The following is a 19,611-nucleotide window of genomic DNA, read 5'->3' as shown; positions in this document are numbered from 1 at the left end:
CTCACTCAGGATGATCCTTTCCAGATCCCACCATTTACCTGCAAATTTCATGATTTCCTTATTTTTCATTGCTGAGTAATATTCCATTGTGTAGATGTACCACAATTTCTGCATCCATTCTTCAGTTGAGGGGCATCTGGGTTGTTTCCAGCTACTGGCTATTACAAATAAAGCTGCTACAAACATGGTTGAGCAAATGTCCTTTTTGTGTACTTGAGCCTCTTTTGGATATATGCCCAGTAGTGGTATGGCTGGATCTTGAGGATGCGCTATTCCTAGTTGTCTGAGAAAGCGCCAGATTGATTTCCAGAGTGATTGTACAAGTTTACATTCCCACCAGCAGTGCAGAAGGGTTCCCCTTTCTCCACAACCTCTCCAGCATGTGTTGTCACTTGAGTTTTTGATCTTGGCCATTCTCATGGGTGTAAGCTGAAATCTCAGGGTTGTTTTGATTTGCATTTCCCTAATGGCTAGTGAGGTTGAGCATTTCTTTAAGTGCTTCTCTGCCATTCGATATTCCTCTACAGAGAATTCTCTGTTTAGCTCTGTTCCCCATTTTTTAAGTGGATTACTTGGTTTGCTGCTTTTCAGCTTCTTTAGTTCTTTATATATACTGGATATGAGTCCTCTGTCAGATAAAGGGTTGATGATGATTCTTTCCCAATCTGTAGGCGGTCACTTTGTTTTGATGATGGTGTCCTTTGCTTTACAGAAGCTTTTCAGTTTCATGAGGTCCCATTTATTGACTGTTGCTCTTAGAGCCTGTGCTGTTGGTGTTCTGTTCAGGAAGTTTTCCCCTGTACCAATGAGTTCTAGGGTATTTCCCACTTTTTTTTCAAGCCGATTTAATGTGTCTGGTTTTATGTTGAGGTCTTTGATCCACTTGGACTTCAGTTTTGTGCAGGGTGACAAGTATGGATCTATTTTCATTTTTCTACATGTAGACATCCAGTTAGACCAGCACCATTTGTTGAAGATGCTATCTTTTTTCCATTGAATGATTTTGGCATCTTTGTCAAAGATCAGGTGTCCATAAGTGTGTGGGTTTATTTCTGGGTCCTCTGTTCGGTTCCATTGATCCACCATTCTGTTTCTATGCCAGTACCATGCAGTTTTTAAAACTGTTGCTCTATAGTACAACTTAAGATCAGGGATGGAGATACCTCCGGAAGATCTTTTATTGTAGAGGATTGTTTTAGCAATTCTGGGTTTCTTGTTATTCCATATGAAGTTGAGAATTTTTCTTTCCAGGTCTCTAAAGAATTGTGTTGGTAATTTGATGGGCATTGCATTGAATCTGTAGATTGCTTTTGGTAAGATGGCCATTTTTACTATGTTAATCTTGCCAAGCCATGAGCATGGGAGATCTTTCCATCTTCTAATATCTTCTTCTAATTCTTTCTTCAGACATTTGACATTTTTTTCATACAAGTCTTTGACTTCCTTGGTTAGGGTTACTCCGAGGTACCTTATGTCATTTGTGGCTATTGTGAAGGGTGTTGTTTCCCTAATTTCTTTCTCAGCTCTTTTGTCTTCTGTATACAGGAGGCCTACTGATTTTTTTGAGTTAATTTTGTATCCGGCCACTTTGCTGAAGGTGTTTATCAGCTGTAGGAGTTCTCTGGTAGAGTTTTTGGGGTCACTCACGTATACTATCATATCATCTGCAAATAGTGATAATTTGACTTCTTCCTTTCCAATTTGTATCCCCTTGATCTCCTTCAACTGTCTTATTGCTCTAGCAAGGACTTCCAGCACTATGTTGAAGAGATATGGAGAGAGTGGGCAGCCTTGTCCTGTCCCTGATTTCAGTGGGATTGCTTTAAGTTTCTCTCCGTTCAGTTTGATGTTGGCTATAGGCTTGCTGTATATTGCCTTTACTATGTTTAGATTTGTGCCTTGTATCCCTGATCTCTCCAATACTTTGAACATGAATGGATGTTGGATTTTGTCAAAGGCTTTTTCAGCATCTAGGGAGATTATCATGTGGTTTTTTTCTTTCAGTTTGTTAATATGGTGGATCACATTGATGGATTTCCGTATATTGAACCACCCCTGCATACCTGGGATGAAGCCTACTTGGTCATAGTGGATAATATCTTTGATGTGTTCTTGGATTCGGTTTGCAAGTATTTTATTAAGTATTTTTGCATCAATGTTCATAAGGGAGATTGGCCGGAAATTCTCTTTCTTTGTTGAGTCTTTGTGAAGTTTAGGTACCAAGGTGACTGTGGCTTCATAAAATGAATTTGGTAATATTCCTTCTGTTTCTATTTTGTGGAATAGTTTGAAGAGAATTGGTGTTAGCTCTTCTTTGAAGGTCTGGTAGAATTCTGCACTGAAGCCATCTGGTCCTGGGCTTTTTTTGGATGGGAGACTTTTGATGACCGCTTCTATTTCTTTGGGGGATATAGGACTATTTAGTTGATTTACCTGGTCCTGATCCAGCTTTGGTAAGTCAAATCGATCAACAAAATTGTCCATTTCATTTAGATTTTCAAATTTTGTGGCATATAGACTTTTGAAGTAAGTCCTAATGATTGTTTGGATTTCCTCAGTGTCTGTAGTTATATCCCCCTTTTCATTTCTGATTTTGTTGATTTGGGTGGTGTCTCTCTGCCTTTTAGTTAGCCTGGCTAAGGGTTTGTCGATCTTGTTGATTTTCTCAAAGAACCAGCTCTTGGTTTCATTGATTCTTTGAATTGTTTTATTTGTTTCCAATTGATTGATTTCAGCCCTGAGTTTGATTATTTCCAGCCATCTACTCCTTCTTGGTGTGTCTGCTTCTTCTTTTTCTAGGGTTTTTAAGTGAGCCATTAGGGTGCTTGAATGAGCTGTCTCAAATTTCTTCTTGAAGGCACTTACTGCTATGAACTTTCCTCTTAGCACTGCTTTCATTGTGTCCCACAAGTTTGGGTATGTTGTGTCTTCATTTTCATTGATTTCTAGAAAGACTTTAATTTCTTTCTTTATTTCTTCCCTGACCCAGCTGTCATTTAGTAACAAGTTGTTCAGTTTCCATGTGTGTGTAGGCTTTTTGTTATTTCTGTTATTGTTGAGGTCCAGCTTTATTCCATGGTGATCAGACAAGATACATGGGATTATTTCAATCTTCTTGTATCTGTTGAGGCTTGCTTTGTGACCCACTATATGGTCTATTTTGGAGAAGGTTCCATGAGGTGCTGAGAAGAAGGTAAATTTTTTTGTGTTTGGGTGTAAAGTTCTGTAAATGTCTGTTAGGTCCATTTGATTCATGACCTCTGTCAGAGACAATGTTTCTTTGTTTAATTTCTGTTTTGTTGATCTGTCCTTTGTTGAGAGTGGGGTGTTGAAGTCTCCCACTATTAATGTGTGGGGATCTATATGTGCTTTAAATTTTATCAATGTTTCTTTCACAAATGTGGGTGCCCTTGTATTTGGGGCATAGATGTTCAGGATTGTGATGTCTTCCTGGTGGAATTTTCCCTTGATGAGTATGAAGTGTCCTTCCCCATCTCTTTTGATTAATTTTGGTTGAAAGTCTATTTTATCAGATATTAGAATGGCTACTCCTGCTTGCTTCTTGGGTCCGTTTGCTTGGAAAGTCGTCTTCCAACCCTTTACCCTCAGGTAATGTCTATCTTTGTGTCTTAGGTGTGTTTCTTGTATGCAACAGATTGCTGGGTTTTGTTTAAGTATCCATTCTGTTAATCTGTGTCTTTTTATTGGAGAGTTGAGTCCATTGATGTTGAGAGAGATTAATGACCAGTGTCTGTTAGGTCTCTTGATTTTGATGTTGGCTGTGGTCATCAGGTTGTGTGCTTGGTTGCTTTTTGTTTTACTTAAGTGAGGTTATTTATTTCCTGTGTTTTCTTGAATGTAGCTAGCTTTCTTGGGTTGTTCCTTCCAGTGTCTTCCGTAATGCTGGATTTGTTTGTAGGTATTGTTGAAATTTTTTTGTCATTGAATATCTTGTTTTCTCCATCTATGAGGACTGAGAGTTTTGCGGGGTATAGTAGCCTGGGCTGACATCTGTGTTCTCTTATGGTCTGCATGATATCCGTCCAGGCCCTTCTGGCTTTCATAGTCTCTCTTGAAAAGTCAGGTGTGATTCTAATGGGTTTGCCATTATATGTTACTTGGCCTTTTTCCCTTGCAGCTTTTAGTATTTTTTCTTTTTTCTGTATACTTACTGTTTTGATTATGTGGCGGGAGGATTTTCTTTTCTGGTCAAATTTGTTGGGTGTTCTGTAGGCCTCATGTATTCTAATTGGCCTCTCCTTTAGCTTGGGGAAATTTTCTTCAATGATTTTGTTGAAAATATTTTCTGGGCCTTGGAGAAGGGAGTCTTCTTTTTCCTCTATACCTATTATTCTTAGGTTTTGTCTTTTCATATTGTCTTGCATTTTTTTGGACGGTCTGTGACAGGAATTTTTCGGATTTTACATTTTCTGTGACAGATACATCGATTTCTTCCATTGTATCTTCTACACCTGAGATTCTTTCTTCCATCTCTTGTAGTCTGTTGGTTATGCTTACCTCTGTAGTTCCTGTTTTCTTCCCTAGATTCTTCCTTTCCATTATTTCTTCCATTTGTGTTTTCTTTAATTTTTCCAATTCTATCTTCAGGTCTTGAGTTGTTTTGTTTACTTCCTTCACCTGTCTGATTGTACTTTCCTGTTTTTCTTTTAGTTCCTTCAACTCTGTTTCTATCATTTCATTCAGTGTTTTAAGCATTTCCTTTCTAAAGGCCATAAACTCTTTGGCTGCAGCTTCCTCTATTTCTTTACGGATGGCAATATTCTGTTTGAGTTTATCTTCCTCTATGTCTTTACGAATCTTATTTGTTTCCTCTGTTATCATCTTCATGAGCATACTTGTTAGGTCATCCTCTTGGATTTCAGTCATGGTGGGGTGTCCAGGGCTACTTGCCCCTGGGTAACTGGGTTCTGGAGATGCCATATTGCTCTGTCTTTTGTTGCTTGAGCTTTTACGCTCGCCTCTACCCATTGTGTTATCTTAGGTGTTTGGGGTTATTTTCTGGTGGTTCCTGGGGATCCTGTGGTGGAGAGAATCCCCTTTGCAGAAAGCTGGTTTTTCCTGAAGGATGTCTTCTCGGCTTTTTGGGTATAGTCCCTGGATGGCTGGTGTTTTTTCAGGAGTTGCTCACCTCAGGGATATAGACCTGAGTGGTAACTGTGGTCTTTGTTAGTCGAGAGGGTTCTCCTCTCACCCATGGAGTCCTGAGGGCAGCTGCCCTGTTTCTGGGTTTCTTGTTGTAAATTTAATGATCAGCTGCTGTGACCCAGTTGGACATCAGGTGCGCCTCAACTGTTTGTGCCTGTGTCTGGAGCACAGCTGAGTGCTGGCGCCTCGGCCCCACTAGACTGCTAGACTTTTTCTAGGGAAGGATTGGGTGATTTAGGTCAGTACAGTTTCCTTCCTTCCCCGTGGATTCTCTGGAGACACGGACTCCCAGTGTCTTTTTTTGCCCTGGTGCACACTGCTCAGTGTCCGCCAGCTGGTTGGCCACAGAAGCTGCTTGTGCCTGGAGCACAGCTGTGTGATGGCGGCTCAGTCTCTGCCAGCTGTCTGGTGTGCAGAAACTGCCTGTGTCTGCCTTTGTGGCTTTTGGGAGCCTGAGTGCCTCCCTAAGCTGGGTAATTTTCCGGGGACCTTTTCAGGTTGGGGGTGAGCTGAGTGCTCTGAGATCAGACCCGCCGTTTCTATCTCAGGCGGCGAATCAGGCGCGCAGGCAGGCAGGGCTCTGTGCTGGAACCTCGTTCCCGGCTCTGGCTCTGGGCTGGCTCCTTGAGTGCCCGTGGAACCCGCCCGAGTCTTTTCCAGGGGATGTCTGGGTGACCTAAGGCTGGTCCCAATCGTTTCCTGTACCCTGGGGTTATCTCTCGTCTGAAAATTCCAGTCTCTGATAGTGTGGTGCACACGGTTCAGTCTGGGACCGTGACGAGAGACACTGGCTTGTGGCTCTGGGCTGGGGCTGGGGCTGGCGGACGGCAGCCAAGTTTCAGGTGGAACCGGGATCTCTTCCAAGGTTTAGCCAGTGAGTTAAAAGCTGATTGAATCCCCCACCGTGGGGTATCCTCTCACCTGGGAAACACAATGACTGTGTGTTATGGCCGAGAGTTCTGATTGCTGGTCACTGTGCTGATCCTGCTGTGCTGCTGCCCAGAATGAGAGTCCTCCCGGCGCCGCCATCTTGCCGCCCCCTCCCGTTAGCTTTAATTTTAATGCTCTATTTGGTGACAGTTGATTCTACCCTTGAGTTTATGGGGGAGAGAAAAACATGTTAGTTTTTCTGTATTTGTAGGAAATTCTGTATTTGATAGGAAAGACACACACTTCACAATATTATTGTACAATGTCATGAATATTTGTATTGTTTTGTTTTGGGTGTAAATGACAGAAAATAGTATGAGAACTTCAGAAAAATGTATCTTCACCTTACAAGACCAATCAGAAAACATGTCAGCTTGGTGGCTGACACTGAAGATTTGTGGTTTTTAAATTTTATGGTTTCTCAATATTTCTACAAGGGCAAGTTACATACTCTACATCTTTTGTCTTAGCATAGATCACCAGCAAACTTGGAAATCTTTTCATCCATAATTTTCTCCCATTTTGACGAAGACTGACTCACACAATATCACTGGATAAAACACTAGCAGCGTTTTCTCCTTACATAGCTTTCTTACCACTGAAGGCTATGAGACGAGGAAAAAAAGTCAATTATTTTGAGATAAAAAAGTTAGGTTAGGTGGAACTCTGCATATTTACAAGCCATCTGGCTCAGCAGCAAACTCCCCAGGGAGCTTGAACATATTTATAACTGAAAAAGACTTTGAACTTGAATGACTTTTAATGGGACACAAAATGTGGTACCACAAGCATTCAGAGAGACTTAGCAAGGTCTAATGAACAGGTATCTTTGGGCCTATGTTCCATATTTCCTTTTCTTTGGGGAAGAAGAACTTGAAGGATGTGAGTAATTATTAAGAATTGACTGAAAACTCAACAGTAAAGCATGTTTATAAAATATATGTTGTCTTAGTATAAAAATAATGTAACATGGCTAACATTCATCTGTAGAACTATATTCATACCTCACTGAAAACACCATGTGTTCTGCCAGAATTGTTGAAGAATGGTGGACAGCACTTATCTAAGAGACTTGCAGTATTTTTCTGTCATGGACCAGAACATAAGTGACTGGTTCCTATGTCAGAATATAGTATGCCCTCATTTTTTTTTTAATTACAAAAGTTTATTACAATGTACAATAGGCTCCAGGATAACCCTTCATTCCAGCTATAGGTGGCAAAGGTGCTATGACAGGGGATCCAGATGTTTAAATAGAAATGGAAGGGGGTCGCCATCACCTCAGATATGAGGAACAGCTTACTTTTTTGCCATATTTCTTAATTCCACCTGTGGCCAGGGGGTACTTCCCTGCGGCCTTGGCTTTTAGCTCCTTGAGTTTCTTCTGCTCCTCTTTCTGTTTCTGCTTGAAAGCCTTATCTTCGTCATCCATCTCCTTGGCCTGCTTCTTGGGCTACTTCAGGGGCTTCTTTTTGACACCTTTGTGGCCGGACATGGCACCAACAGCCCCTTCACCAGACCCTGATCCTCTACACTCCTATTATAAGAATTCAGTAGATAAAAATTCAGATCTCATTAAAAGCATAAATAAGTAAATACTGTTTTAATAATTAAATTAATGTTATCATTAAATAAAACAGTATTTACCAGGTCCCAGGCTGTGTCACAAAATCATTGGAAGGTGACATACATCTTTAATCCCAGCACTGGGGAGCAGAGGCAGGTGAATTTCTGTGAGTGTGAGGCCATCCTGGACTACATAGTTGTTTCATTTCAACTAGCACTATATGGTGAGATTCTGTTGCAAAAACAAAAGAAAAAACAAAATCTCTAATTTTGCCTGAATGATGCTGATGGTGAGGAAGTTTAATATAGTTACTCTAAGTTTGAAGACTAGAGAGAGGTTCTCTCTACTCAGCAGGGAAGATTTCACGGGCCACAGAGAGATTTGCTAAGCCAGGAACAGAATATAGGGTCCAAATGTCATTGGTCTTATGTGTGAAATGAGTAGTAAAATCTGTTGTAGCATATGTGAATCTTGTATAGATGGAAGAAAATAAAGGACATTGGTTGTCCAAACAGAGGAAGATTGGATTATTTCCTTTACATATTAGTGAATAATAAAATTTAATGAAAAAAAGAAACTTCAATTATGCTTCCTTCCAATAGTTGATATTTCTTTAAAGTATAACATTAAGCATAACTCATTGAATCTTGAAGAAGAGGAGGAACTGTTGTAGAAGCCAAAGAGATCAAGGATAGCACAAGAGAAACCACAGAATCAACAAACCCAGACTCACAGGGCCTCACTGAGACTGAACTAGTGATCAGGGAGCCTGCATGGGTCTAACCTAGACCCTCTGCATATGATATAGTTGTGTAGCTAAACATTTTTGTTGGACTCCTAACAGAGGCAATGGGAGCTGTTTGCTTTTGCCTGCTCCTGGGTACCTTTTTCTCCTAATGGGTCGCCTCATCTAGTCTTAATATGAGAGGAAGTGACTAATCTTATTGCAACTTGATGTGGCATGTTTGGTTGACCTCCTTCGGAGGCCTCCTCTTTTCTGAAAGAAAACAGGAGAAGTGAGTTGGGAAGGGTGGGGGAGGAGAAGGACTGGGAGGAGAGGAAGGAGGGGAAAGTTTTTTCAGGAAATAATATATGAGAGAATAAATTAATAAATAATAAAAAAATAACTTCTTTCCAATTCACAACACTTCTAAATGAATGTATGTGTCATGAATACTTTGTCTTTTGGCTTTGCAACTTCATACATATTGTTAATGTTTGTGAAGAATTCTGGTAACTTTTTGAAAAACACCTTTTCAGAACGGAATTCTTTTGCTTAGTAGGAATATGATGAGTCTAACAAAAATTCAGATTTTGACTATTTGAGAAGAAGTCTTTAGACTTTTGTTGACCAACACTGCATTGTAGAGGGTTAACTTCCTGTGTGGAACGTTGTTGATGGTACACTGAAGAGTATCCATCAGATGTCTCAGACTTGGTTTCTGTTATACCGTGATGACTGAATATCTGAGTCTGTTCTATTGCTGTGTAGAGACACCACGACCAAGACAACTCTTACAAGAGAATTTAATTGCAGGATTGCTTACAGTTTCAGAGATTTATTCTGTTGTCATCATGGCCAGAAGCATGGGAACACTCATGGCAGTCATGGTGCTGGAAACATAGCTGAGAGCTCTACATCCTGATCTTCTGGCAGCACGAAGAGAGAGACTGGCCTGACATGGGTGTTTGAAACCTCAAAGCCCACCTCCAGTGATGCACTTCCTCCAGCAAGGCCACACCTCTTAAACCTTCTTCTAATCCTTTCAAATAATGGGGCTATTCCTTGATGACTAAGCATTCAAATACATGCGCTTAGAAGGGCCATTTTATGTGAACATCACACCAAATTTTCTTAAATAATTATTTTAGAATGCATTTTTCTTGTGGAAGCCTTAAAAAAGTAAAATGTTAACTCTGAACATGTTGACATTGATTTCTTCCAGACTTTTTAACTGATTGCACATGGTTGAGGTCATAAAATACAGTTTAAATTGCTGTTCTTATGATTTGCCTAGAGAAGAAATAAATATTTTCTGCTTGTTTTGGCAGTTTATTATCAGAACAGGAGTGCATATGTTTGGTGATCCAAGGAGTTAATAAAATCATATTTACAAGTTTTCCCCATGACCATTGCCTTTAGTTATGAACACATGTGGTTCTGAAATGCTGAGCACACCTATGTGAACAGATTACCAAATTTTCACATGCACTGAACTAAAAAGAAGTTAATTTATTTAATCACATTGAGTATTGAACCTAGGGCCTCAGGCATGCTAAGTTAGTGTTCTACCAGTGAGCTGGATACCCATCCAAGAAAAACTTTTTGAAAATATTCTATTAGAAGAGCAGAACTTAGTATTCAGTCACTTGAAATTGGTTCCCCTCACAGAAGCAAGCTTCTTCCAGTGATGTTACCCTGGGCAGAACTCAAAAACAGAGGGGACCACAGAGGATACTGTTTTTCCTGAGAGTGAAGAGATCAGAATAATGATAATTAATGAGTATCTTTGTATCTCTGCTTTTAGAGTCACACACAAGATTCTTGACATTTTTAAAAACAGGAATTTAGTAGTCTGTAAACCCTCGAACTCATTTTCTTTAAAAATATTTTTTCTGCTCTTTAAATATACGCATCTTGTAAAAATGAATTTTCATTAACGAAAAATCTAAGGGACTTTTTTAAGCAAAAATATTTTCAGTGTAATAAAGACATAGTTTGTAGATTCCTTCTTTGGACAGAAAAAACATTGGGATTAATATTGTCAGAAAACTATTAGTATCCAATGTTTCAATTACTAGACAGAAGAGAATTTGAGCTTTGTATTTACTTTGGGAATATTCTTCCAAATCAATAGTGGTTATATAACCTGGTAACTACTACATGAAAAAGCCTGATTTTATAGCTGAAGCGTTAGATGTGTGGACAAACTCAAAGGGCAAGAGCAGAAGAGACAGACTTAAGGAAGAAAAGCTTCTTGATTTCATAAGCCATTGGCTTCCACTCTGGCCTGGCAACAGTTTCAGATGAACTGAAAGAGATCTAAAAACACTGAAACGAATTTGAAGTTTGTTTCTTATGGAAAAAATAACAAATGCAATTAAAGTTTGTAGCTCTAGTTTCTTGTGAAAAATAATATATGAAAAAAAAATTTCCCTTAAGTTTGGAACATGAATCAAGCACTCATATATAACTAGCACTATATATAGCACTCATACCTAGCTGTCTACACTACTGAGAAGTAAAACTGCAGAGCCTTCAAAGATCATAAATGGAGGGACCAAGAAATTGAAGTAGAAGCCAACAGTACGTCAGTTTCTGAAGTTCAGTAGGCTACATGCCTCTTCTTAAACATCCAACAGAACTCATGGTCAAACACAGGGTCCAATCTATTCAAGAACAGTTGTAGTATTAAGCCATTTCCTTGGTAAGCAAGTAACACACCACGCTTGAATGGTTTCATTACTTTTATTTGGGGACTAAGAACTGCCATGGGATCTTTCACCCTGTCTCACAGACTTTGTTTATGACAAGATTAAAAAATATAAAAAATAATGACAGAATGAATACGATATCTCTCATTTTTAAAGATCTTACATACTAAAAGGAGGTTTATTTCACCTCGCTGCTGGAATTTTTTTTCTTCAAGGCTGCTTAATGTATTACAAATAGTTACGGGAAAGTTCTGAAGTATACTTTCTTGTTTGACTATCAAAGTTCTAACTCAATTGAGTGTGGTTTCATTCAGAACACTGTGTCAGCATAGAGCATTGCGTGAAATGCTTACCAAGTTTGACCCAAAGGAAAATGACTGATTCTACAAGTCAGAAGAATCAAATTATACTGTATTAAAGCAACATTGACTTTTAATATTTGTTTACCAGATCATGTGTCTTACAGAAAATGAAAACATATTTTTTAATACAGATTGGTTCTCCTCAAACGCATACTTATTAATTAACTACTAAATGCATTTAGATGCTCACTTTCTTCTAATTGGGTGGCCTAACAACTTCTGTATTATACATAACTTTTGTTGTACTCTGTGCTGTCCTGGCAGTCTTGAACTATGACACACTGAACTTCTTAAAAACGTTGTCAACTGTCAATTGATTTTTCTTTAAGCATTCTATTGAAAACTGAAATGAAACAAACAAACAAAAGGAAAAAAAATAAGACTAAACCAAACCTGATGACTGATTCCCTTGTAATCCTCTCTTCTGTAGTGGTCCGCTGCTCAGTGACACAAGCACGTCATTAGGAGTACTGAAATCAAGAAACCCAGTATGGCTGCCAGCAACCAAATTGGAATCTTATTTGAGTGTACTAATTGCCAAAATAGCAAGCGGCCATCTTACTGAATAAAATAGCACTGTATCAGGTACCGGCCCCCCATATATGAAAGACATTTTAAATTTACAAATACTATATTTGGCTAAGAGTTTCTGTGACGAAATATGGCAGCAGTCATTAAGAGATGGCTTCCAGTGTTAATATGACAAATTATCTTCATCCCTATATTGTATTTTATATGAATTGGTTCTTTTTGCTTAGAGTTTTCAAATGAAAGAGTCTCAGTGAAATTTATAGATACATTTTGTTCTTTATATATGAGCCATAAGACAAAAATGATGAAGACATTTTGTAGCTTATCTGTCATCTCATCTTCTTGATACTCTAGGAATTTTTGAAGTCTACAAAGTAATTTCTGAATTAGACAGCATTATGTCAACTTTCTGCTAGGAATTTTGCTAAGACAACTTTTCTTTCAAAGGCATTGAAATGCGATATGAAGTATGAAAATAGATTTTTGGTGGAATAAAACAGCAAGATGAGAGCATTAAAAGACCCCTTTCAGTGAGGAGTTCAGAGGGCATGAGGATTCTGGTCCTTTATGTGAAATCAGAAGGTGAAATCTCTGCCCCGCAGTGTTCATTCTAGGAGTTTTCAAGAATAAACAAATGGTATGCAATTGATATAGATGTGAGTCAGCTAACAGTCACTTTGGAGATTTTGATCAGCACCGTTTCCTGTACTAAGTATTTAAAAGGTAAGAAATACTATTGTACTTAAATGTGGAGTTCTGTGATGATAAATGAGCAGGATTCATCTACTTCAATATAAAATCTTCCTACTTGCACTTTAGACAAAATTCTTACAATATAGGTAATGATAATTCAAGTATGGTCTTCTTCCAAAGAGCTTAGCCCAGCCCATAAGGTGATTGAGGAGCTAGTTTGAAGTCTCCTTCTTAAAGAATGTATTTATTATATTCTAGACCATTCAATATCTTAAATTTGTGTTTGGCTTATAAGTCTGAGTTCAATTCATATCAGCAGTATTGGAGCGAACCCCCACAGTCTCTTTGGATTTATAGTTCTGTGTACTTTGCACCTCTTAACTTACAACTGCATGCATCATCATGTTTTAAGACTAAAACATCTGAAAGAAAGGATCTATTTTTTACAATAATTTATCTAAATAATGTATCATGATAGTTGCAGTATCATGAACTTCCAACTGCTCTGTTTGCAACACAGGTAACTGTATTCATAGAGCAAATTTATTACAGTTATTACAGAGCTTTAAATGAAACCATGGTCAATTCAGGAAACAGATTTATTTACTCATGTTCATGGATGAAAATCTACATAAAAACTTCGACAGCACACCAGCTATGTTGTACTTGAATTATTATACTAAGGCCCACGCAACAGATTTCACTGTAAAACAATGGGAAACCAGAAATATTACTTGAATACAAATATTGGTCCCGTTGGGGTCTCAGCAGTCACAAAAAGAAAGCTTTATGTAAGTTTGGAGTTGCTCATATTGGAAGTCATTTTTCTGAACCTGAACTTTTCACTTAAAGCCTGAAGATGAAAAGTCCACTATGAGAATGTCAGTATTTTATTATTGCCAAATGTTAACCAGAAAGGAAACTGACAGTGATGGTAGTTTCTATTTGAGAGACTATTTAGAACTGTATTTTGTTATTTTTTTTTGCTTTCTTTTCCTAAATATAGGTCCTATTTGGGCTCTCTGTTGTATATACAAACAAGAACAATTTTGGAAGTTGAGTCTTGTTTTCTTATTTAGGCAAGTGTAGAGTTATTCATTCACTTGGTTTTTGTCATGTAATGTAAATAAGAAAGAAATATTAAATAGGTTAAACTTATTTTATAGGACAATAAGGTTTCATAAGCTAACATAAAATCAAGTTGCTACATTTTATATGTTTTCTGTCCAGCAGTTTATCATTTTAACTGCCCTGAGTAGATTCTAAATACTGCTTAGCAAAGTTCTTAGAATTTAAATATGATTCAGTAAAGCTACTCAAAAATAATAAAACAGTTCTTTTCAGATAGATAATTTTAATTAGAAGGTAGGACTCTCATTGGTAAGATATTATCTGTATATTTAAATCTATACTTCATATAAATGGGTTGAACTAGGAGTTCTAACTGTGGTTTAATTATTATGCATCTGACTCTATGGTTTTCTTTTTGGTCAAAAGGGTAGAATTTTATAGAATAAACTATTCTGTATACTGGACACTTGAAGTACTAACTTTTAGAAAAAGTGTCCATTGTTCCCTTGTGAAACTGAGATTTTTTGCACCTCCCAGAATCCTGGTTTATGTAAAGAAGCCTGTATTTCAAATATGTTGTTTTAATTTGTTTAGTGAAGTGCATTTCAAAATTGTAGAAATATGTAAAATTTGTGCTTGTGGAAGTTGCCGCGGCAAGTTATGCTACCTTCCCTGACACAGCCCTGGCGGTTCTCGGCCCACTGCATGCCCCACTCATGAAATGGCATCTTGTTGGGATGACAGCATAAACCAGTTGGCTCGTGTTTTTGTTTGTTTGTTTGTAGCTTCCCTTATATACATTAATTTATAACATATTTTGACTGATAGCTTTACAAAACAAACGAATGAATTGGCCTTTATGAAAATGACTCTTTACAGTAAGTGAAAAAGGGTTATCACAGTTTTGGTAATTTGCATGAGTTCATAATAAAAACAAAACAAAACAAAAAAACCTTTCACGTGTTCCCTACGACAGGAGAACTGACTCTTTCTAGGGCGCGCTCAGTTGTATGCTCTGAAACAGTAGACCCCATACAGCTTATGCTTTTTATCCGGGAAACCCACAAAGCGCACAGCGGCCTCAGTAGGACTGCAGCGCCTTCTTGGCCTAGAAATAGGGTAGCGGACACTGCCATCTGCCAGCCAGCCGGCATCGCACCGGTCATAGCCCAAAAGCTTCCAGGCAGCAAAGATCTGGCCCACTTTTGCGATCTGAGCACCGTCATTGAGGCAAGCTTGCACAGCCTCGTCGTAGGTGAGCTTGGTGGGATGGATCAAGTAGTAAAATCGGCCTGTGGAGAGGAGGAAAGAGTTAGCCTTTCAGAACCACTGAGATGGAATGAAACAAAAGCAAAGTGCCCTTCAATGAAAGGAGACAGAGAACAACGCCTGGTATTTGAAGAACATAAAGTTATCATTTAAATGCCAGCCTCCTGTATGTGTACAGGTTTTAGTATGTTTATTCTATCTTATAGGTCTAGTATCCACTTATAAGTGCGCATATACCATGTGTGTCTTTCTGCTTCTGGGACATCTCACTCAGGATGATCTTTTCTAGATCCCACCATTTGCCTGCAAATTTCATGATTTCCTTGTTTTTAATTGCCGAGTAGTATTCCATTGTGTAAATGTACCACAATTTCTGTATCCATTCATCCATTGATGGACATTTGGGTTGGTTCCAGGTTCTGGCTATTATGAATAAAGCTGTAAAATCTGTACACCTAAAGAAGCTAAACAAAAGGAGGACCTGGATAAGAGGATCAATCCTCACTTAGAAAGACAAAGGGGAAGGACATTGGAAGAAGGAGAAAACAAGAAACAGGATAGGAGCCTACCACTGAGGGCTTCTGAAAGACTCTACCCAGCAGGGTATCAAACTTTGGGCAGAGTGTAGACCTGGAGAGGACAGGAGCTCCACAAGGAGAGCAACGGAACCAAAATATCTGGACTGAGGGATGTTTTCTGAGACTGATACTCCAACCAAGGTACATTCATGCATATATCCCAGAACCCCTGCTCAGATGTAGCCCATGGCAGCTCAGTATCCAAGTGGTTTCCCTAGTAAGGGGAGGAGGGGCTGTCTCTGACATGAACTTTGTGGCTGGCTCTTTGATCACCTCCCCCTAATGGTGGAGTGCAGCTGTACCAGACCACAGAGTAAGACAATGCAGCCAGTTCTGATGAGACCTGGTAGACTAGGGTCAGATGGAAGGGGAGGAGGACCTCCCCTATCAGTGGACTAGGGGAGGGGCATGGAAAGAGATGAGGGAGGGAGGGTGGAAATGGGAGGGGACTAGGGAGGGGGCTACAGCTGGGATACAAAGTGAATAAATTATAATAATAAAAAAATAAATAAAATAAATGTCATATTAATAGGTCTCTCTAAATTAAATAAATTAGCTTTCCCTTGATTCTCATATGCTCACACATGCCCTTGCATAGCATTAAAAAGAGAAGAACAATGGCAGATGAAGTTTCTGTTAGCTAATTAGGGACTACGAGCCCTTCTGTGGTTCCAGGGAAGACAGAATTCCACGTTGAAAGAAGGCCTATTTAAATGCTACTTGTAGCAAGACTGAACACCAGTACAAGTTTCTAGAGAGGCAAAATTTGAATGTGAAAGGATCAAAAAACATTCTTGGCATTAAAGTCCATTTAGAAAAAAAAAATCAAAAGCTCTCAAGTTCTTTTCATTACAGGTATCAATAAGACCTTATTCTCCACCAAAGCTAGCGCATAAAAATTCATCAAACACAGGAAGTCACTTGCCATCCGTGATACCCTCGCTGCATGTAAACTGCTCTGCAACCCCCCGCTAGTGGAGGAGTGTGCTGGTGCTTCAAAACCTCGTCTGCAGCCCAGCTGGCAGCTTGCTGGTCCCTGGCTGCACAGGAACACTGCGACTTTCAACCACTTACTGCAGTATGAATTGCTGAGTTCCCACTAACAGAAAGAAATGTACACATGTATCTTTAAATGACTGAAGTGGCATAACCCAAATGTTTTCACTTAGTTTTAAGTGTAATATCAAATTTTCTTATCAGACGCATCATATAGTGTATTATCCACTAACTCTCATTAAGCTGGATGCTCTTTGACTGTGTGTGTGCTCATCTGTTTATGGTTTTGACTGTGTGTGTATGGCAGCTAGAGGCATAACCCTTGATGTCCTACTCAGAAAAACTCTCTACCTCCTTTGTTACAAGGCCTCTCATTAAACTGGCCTCGCTGAGCAGTGAGTTCCAGGAATCCTCCTGTTTCTGTATCTCCATTACTGGGACTGTGAATACTCCACCACATCTGGCATTTCAACGTTAGTTCTCGGGACTGAGCACAGCAATTCGTCTTTGTGAGGCAAGTGCTTCACACGTGAGATGTCTCCCTAGCTCTAAACAGGCTGCCAAAAGTATAAGACAATGCTGCCCGTTCTTTCTCCTCTAACTTAACAAGGTTTGAAAGAAGGGAAGCCACTTCAGCATCCCTGTACTAGAGTCTGGCCTGCCATCTACATGCAGACCATAGGACAAGAGTTCAAACTGGACCTCCACGTGTTTGAAATTGAAGTTTGCCTGGACCCCATCCATCTGTTCATTCCGCTGATGGTTGACCTACCTCACTGAATGCTCCCTTGGGTAACAACATGGACATCATATATATATATATATATATATATATATATATACACTTTCTTTTTTACGGAGATTGCACAGTGCTCATCTCTTCCTTTTCGTTTACTCCAGAGTCTGTGTCCAGAGGCCCTAAATATAAAACTATAGGCACAGAGCTTGATCCATAGGCACTTGACTTGTGCATTTGCTTTGGCTTCCCAATGAGCAGACCCTACTTTTGGTGCATCTGGATTTTGTCTTTGTTAGTTTTAGTTAGTCTGGCTCTGTAGCTCAGGCTGGGCTTGAACCTGTAATCCTCCCTCTTCAATCTACTAAATGATAAGATACAGGCTTGTGCCACACACATAGCTTAAAATTCTTAATAAAATTTAACAACATCCCCTGCATCTTCACTTTGTGATGGACCCCAAGATTATGTTCAGGAGGGTATACAAAAAGGACTGGGAAGAGTGTGACGAGTCGGTTATTAGGGCTGTTAAAACCTTTCCCTGCCTTTTGCTTCTGGTGCTAATTGTGGTCCTCCTTTGGCCTGAACTTTGCTGATTCTGTGACTGGGAAAGAGAGGGCTGGCATGGCAGGCTAGCTCCTTCCTTCGGCAGAGAAAACAGTGGCACATGGAGAGCAAACTGTGGTAACGTGAAGCGTGCACCAAGTGACAGCTTCTACTGCTTCATAAAAAGACAGGACACTGAAATTGTTGGAGAACCAGAAGTATGTGGCGTTTGTTTGATTATGTAGACATTCTAAATAATATGACATTCAAGATTCAAGAACCCTTTAAATATAACAGTACTCCCCCCACCACCACCACCCACACAGGGTTTGTCTGTGTAGCCTGGATTTGCTTTGTAGGCCAGGCTGGCCTCAACTCACAGAGCTCTGTGTGCCTCTGCTTCCCAAGCATTGGGATTAAAGGCGTGCATCAACACGCCTGGCTTGTATCAGTACCTTAAAGGGTTAGTTTGTTGGTTTGTTTTCAGAAGGGAACACACATTTCAGTGCTTTAGGACGGCTTGTTCTCTGGGATAGAAGGGAAGGCTATGCAGCTACATCTTACCGTTGAAGTTGGATGTAAAGCAGAAAACATCATATCTGCTTTTATCTTTGTCCCAAAACCCGTAGTTCCTCACGCCAGGCACCGTGTTTCGGCCCCCGCAGGGCTCTCGCGGCTTGGTGATAGGGTACTGCACAGACCCGTCGCTGAGCCAGCCAGCGTTGCACCAGTCCAGGCCGCCCCGCCAGGCGTCGTACAGCTGCTCGAAGGAAGCGATCACCGCGTCCTGGTCCAGACAAGCCTGCCGCGCCTCGTGAAAGTTCAGGTTGTAGCGGCCCAGCCGGGGAAAGTAGGGGAACACTACACCTGTCCAGAGGAGACACAGCAAAGTCTTAGTGCTAGAACCCTGAGCACGCCCCCCAACGCGCAGCTGGGGAGAAAAGTGCCATCTCCAGGATGAACGATCGTAACTTGACGTGGCTTCTCACCGCCCCCTTCTCCCTCACACACTTCGTTAAGTATCACACAAGTAGCTATTACTTGGATTGACAACTTTAGTGATTTGCCCCTGCTGCCAAGAGCTCACCTTCTGCTAAAAATATCTCCTTTTTGAAAGAGATGCAGCCATGGGTTACAGTGTGTAAACAATGTCCTGAAAGAATGCCTTCTGCGAACCCCAGATCAGACAACTGCTGAGCTTGTCTGAGAAGGGAAAAGTTGGTGCTAATACTGAGGGGAATTGAGGGATTGAGAGGGAGGTAGTACTTGGGCAGATGATATTTTTAAAAATTCATATTTCTTTTCAGAATCGTTATGGAGTTTGCAATTAATTTCATATAGTCTTTGACTATATAGCCTGACTATATGACATATGTTGAATGCTTCAAATAAGCATGTCCATTTATTTTAAGTGTGATGCTGAAACCATGCAAGTAATTTACTGTCTCCTTGGGATTATTATTTGGAGAAACTTCAACTAGATTTGCATACTTAACAAAAATCTCATTAGTCTCATTTCATGTTAATGAGGTAATTCTGTTCCAGTGAGGCACACCCCATCTAAAGCACAATAACTCTTCTGTTTCAGCTTTTTGTTGTTGTTGTTGTTTTCCTTTTAGTTTTTCAAGACAGAGTTTCTCTGGCTGTCCTGGAACTTAGTTACTTTGTAGAGCAGGCTGGCCTTGAACTCAGAGATCGTCCTGCCTCTGGCTCCCAAGTGCTAGGATCAAA

General features: G+C 39.8%; 1 protein-coding gene across 4 annotated transcripts in view; it reads right to left on the bottom strand.

Annotated features, from left to right (window-relative positions):
- Positions 1 to 13,051: 13,051 nt before the first annotated feature.
- Hapln1 (hyaluronan and proteoglycan link protein 1) overlaps positions 13,052 to 19,611 on the bottom strand; it is an 83,040-nt gene continuing 76,480 nt past the window's right edge. For all 4 annotated transcript variants that reach the window (XM_060377744.1, XM_060377745.1, XM_060377746.1 and 1 more), the window contains exons 4-5: positions 18,445 to 18,747; positions 13,052 to 15,047 (exon numbers count right to left, since the gene is read on the bottom strand). In XM_060377744.1, the coding sequence (XP_060233727.1) occupies positions 14,758 to 15,047; positions 18,445 to 18,747 (593 nt within the window). In that variant the 3' untranslated portion in view covers positions 13,052 to 14,757. The remainder of the gene's footprint in view (positions 15,048 to 18,444; positions 18,748 to 19,611) is intronic.

This window comes from Meriones unguiculatus, chromosome 2 (genome assembly GCF_030254825.1).
Source record: "Meriones unguiculatus strain TT.TT164.6M chromosome 2, Bangor_MerUng_6.1, whole genome shotgun sequence".
In the NCBI taxonomy this organism is placed as follows: Eukaryota; Metazoa; Chordata; class Mammalia; order Rodentia; family Muridae; genus Meriones; species Meriones unguiculatus.
This window is presented reverse-complemented; position numbering and strand designations above follow the sequence as displayed.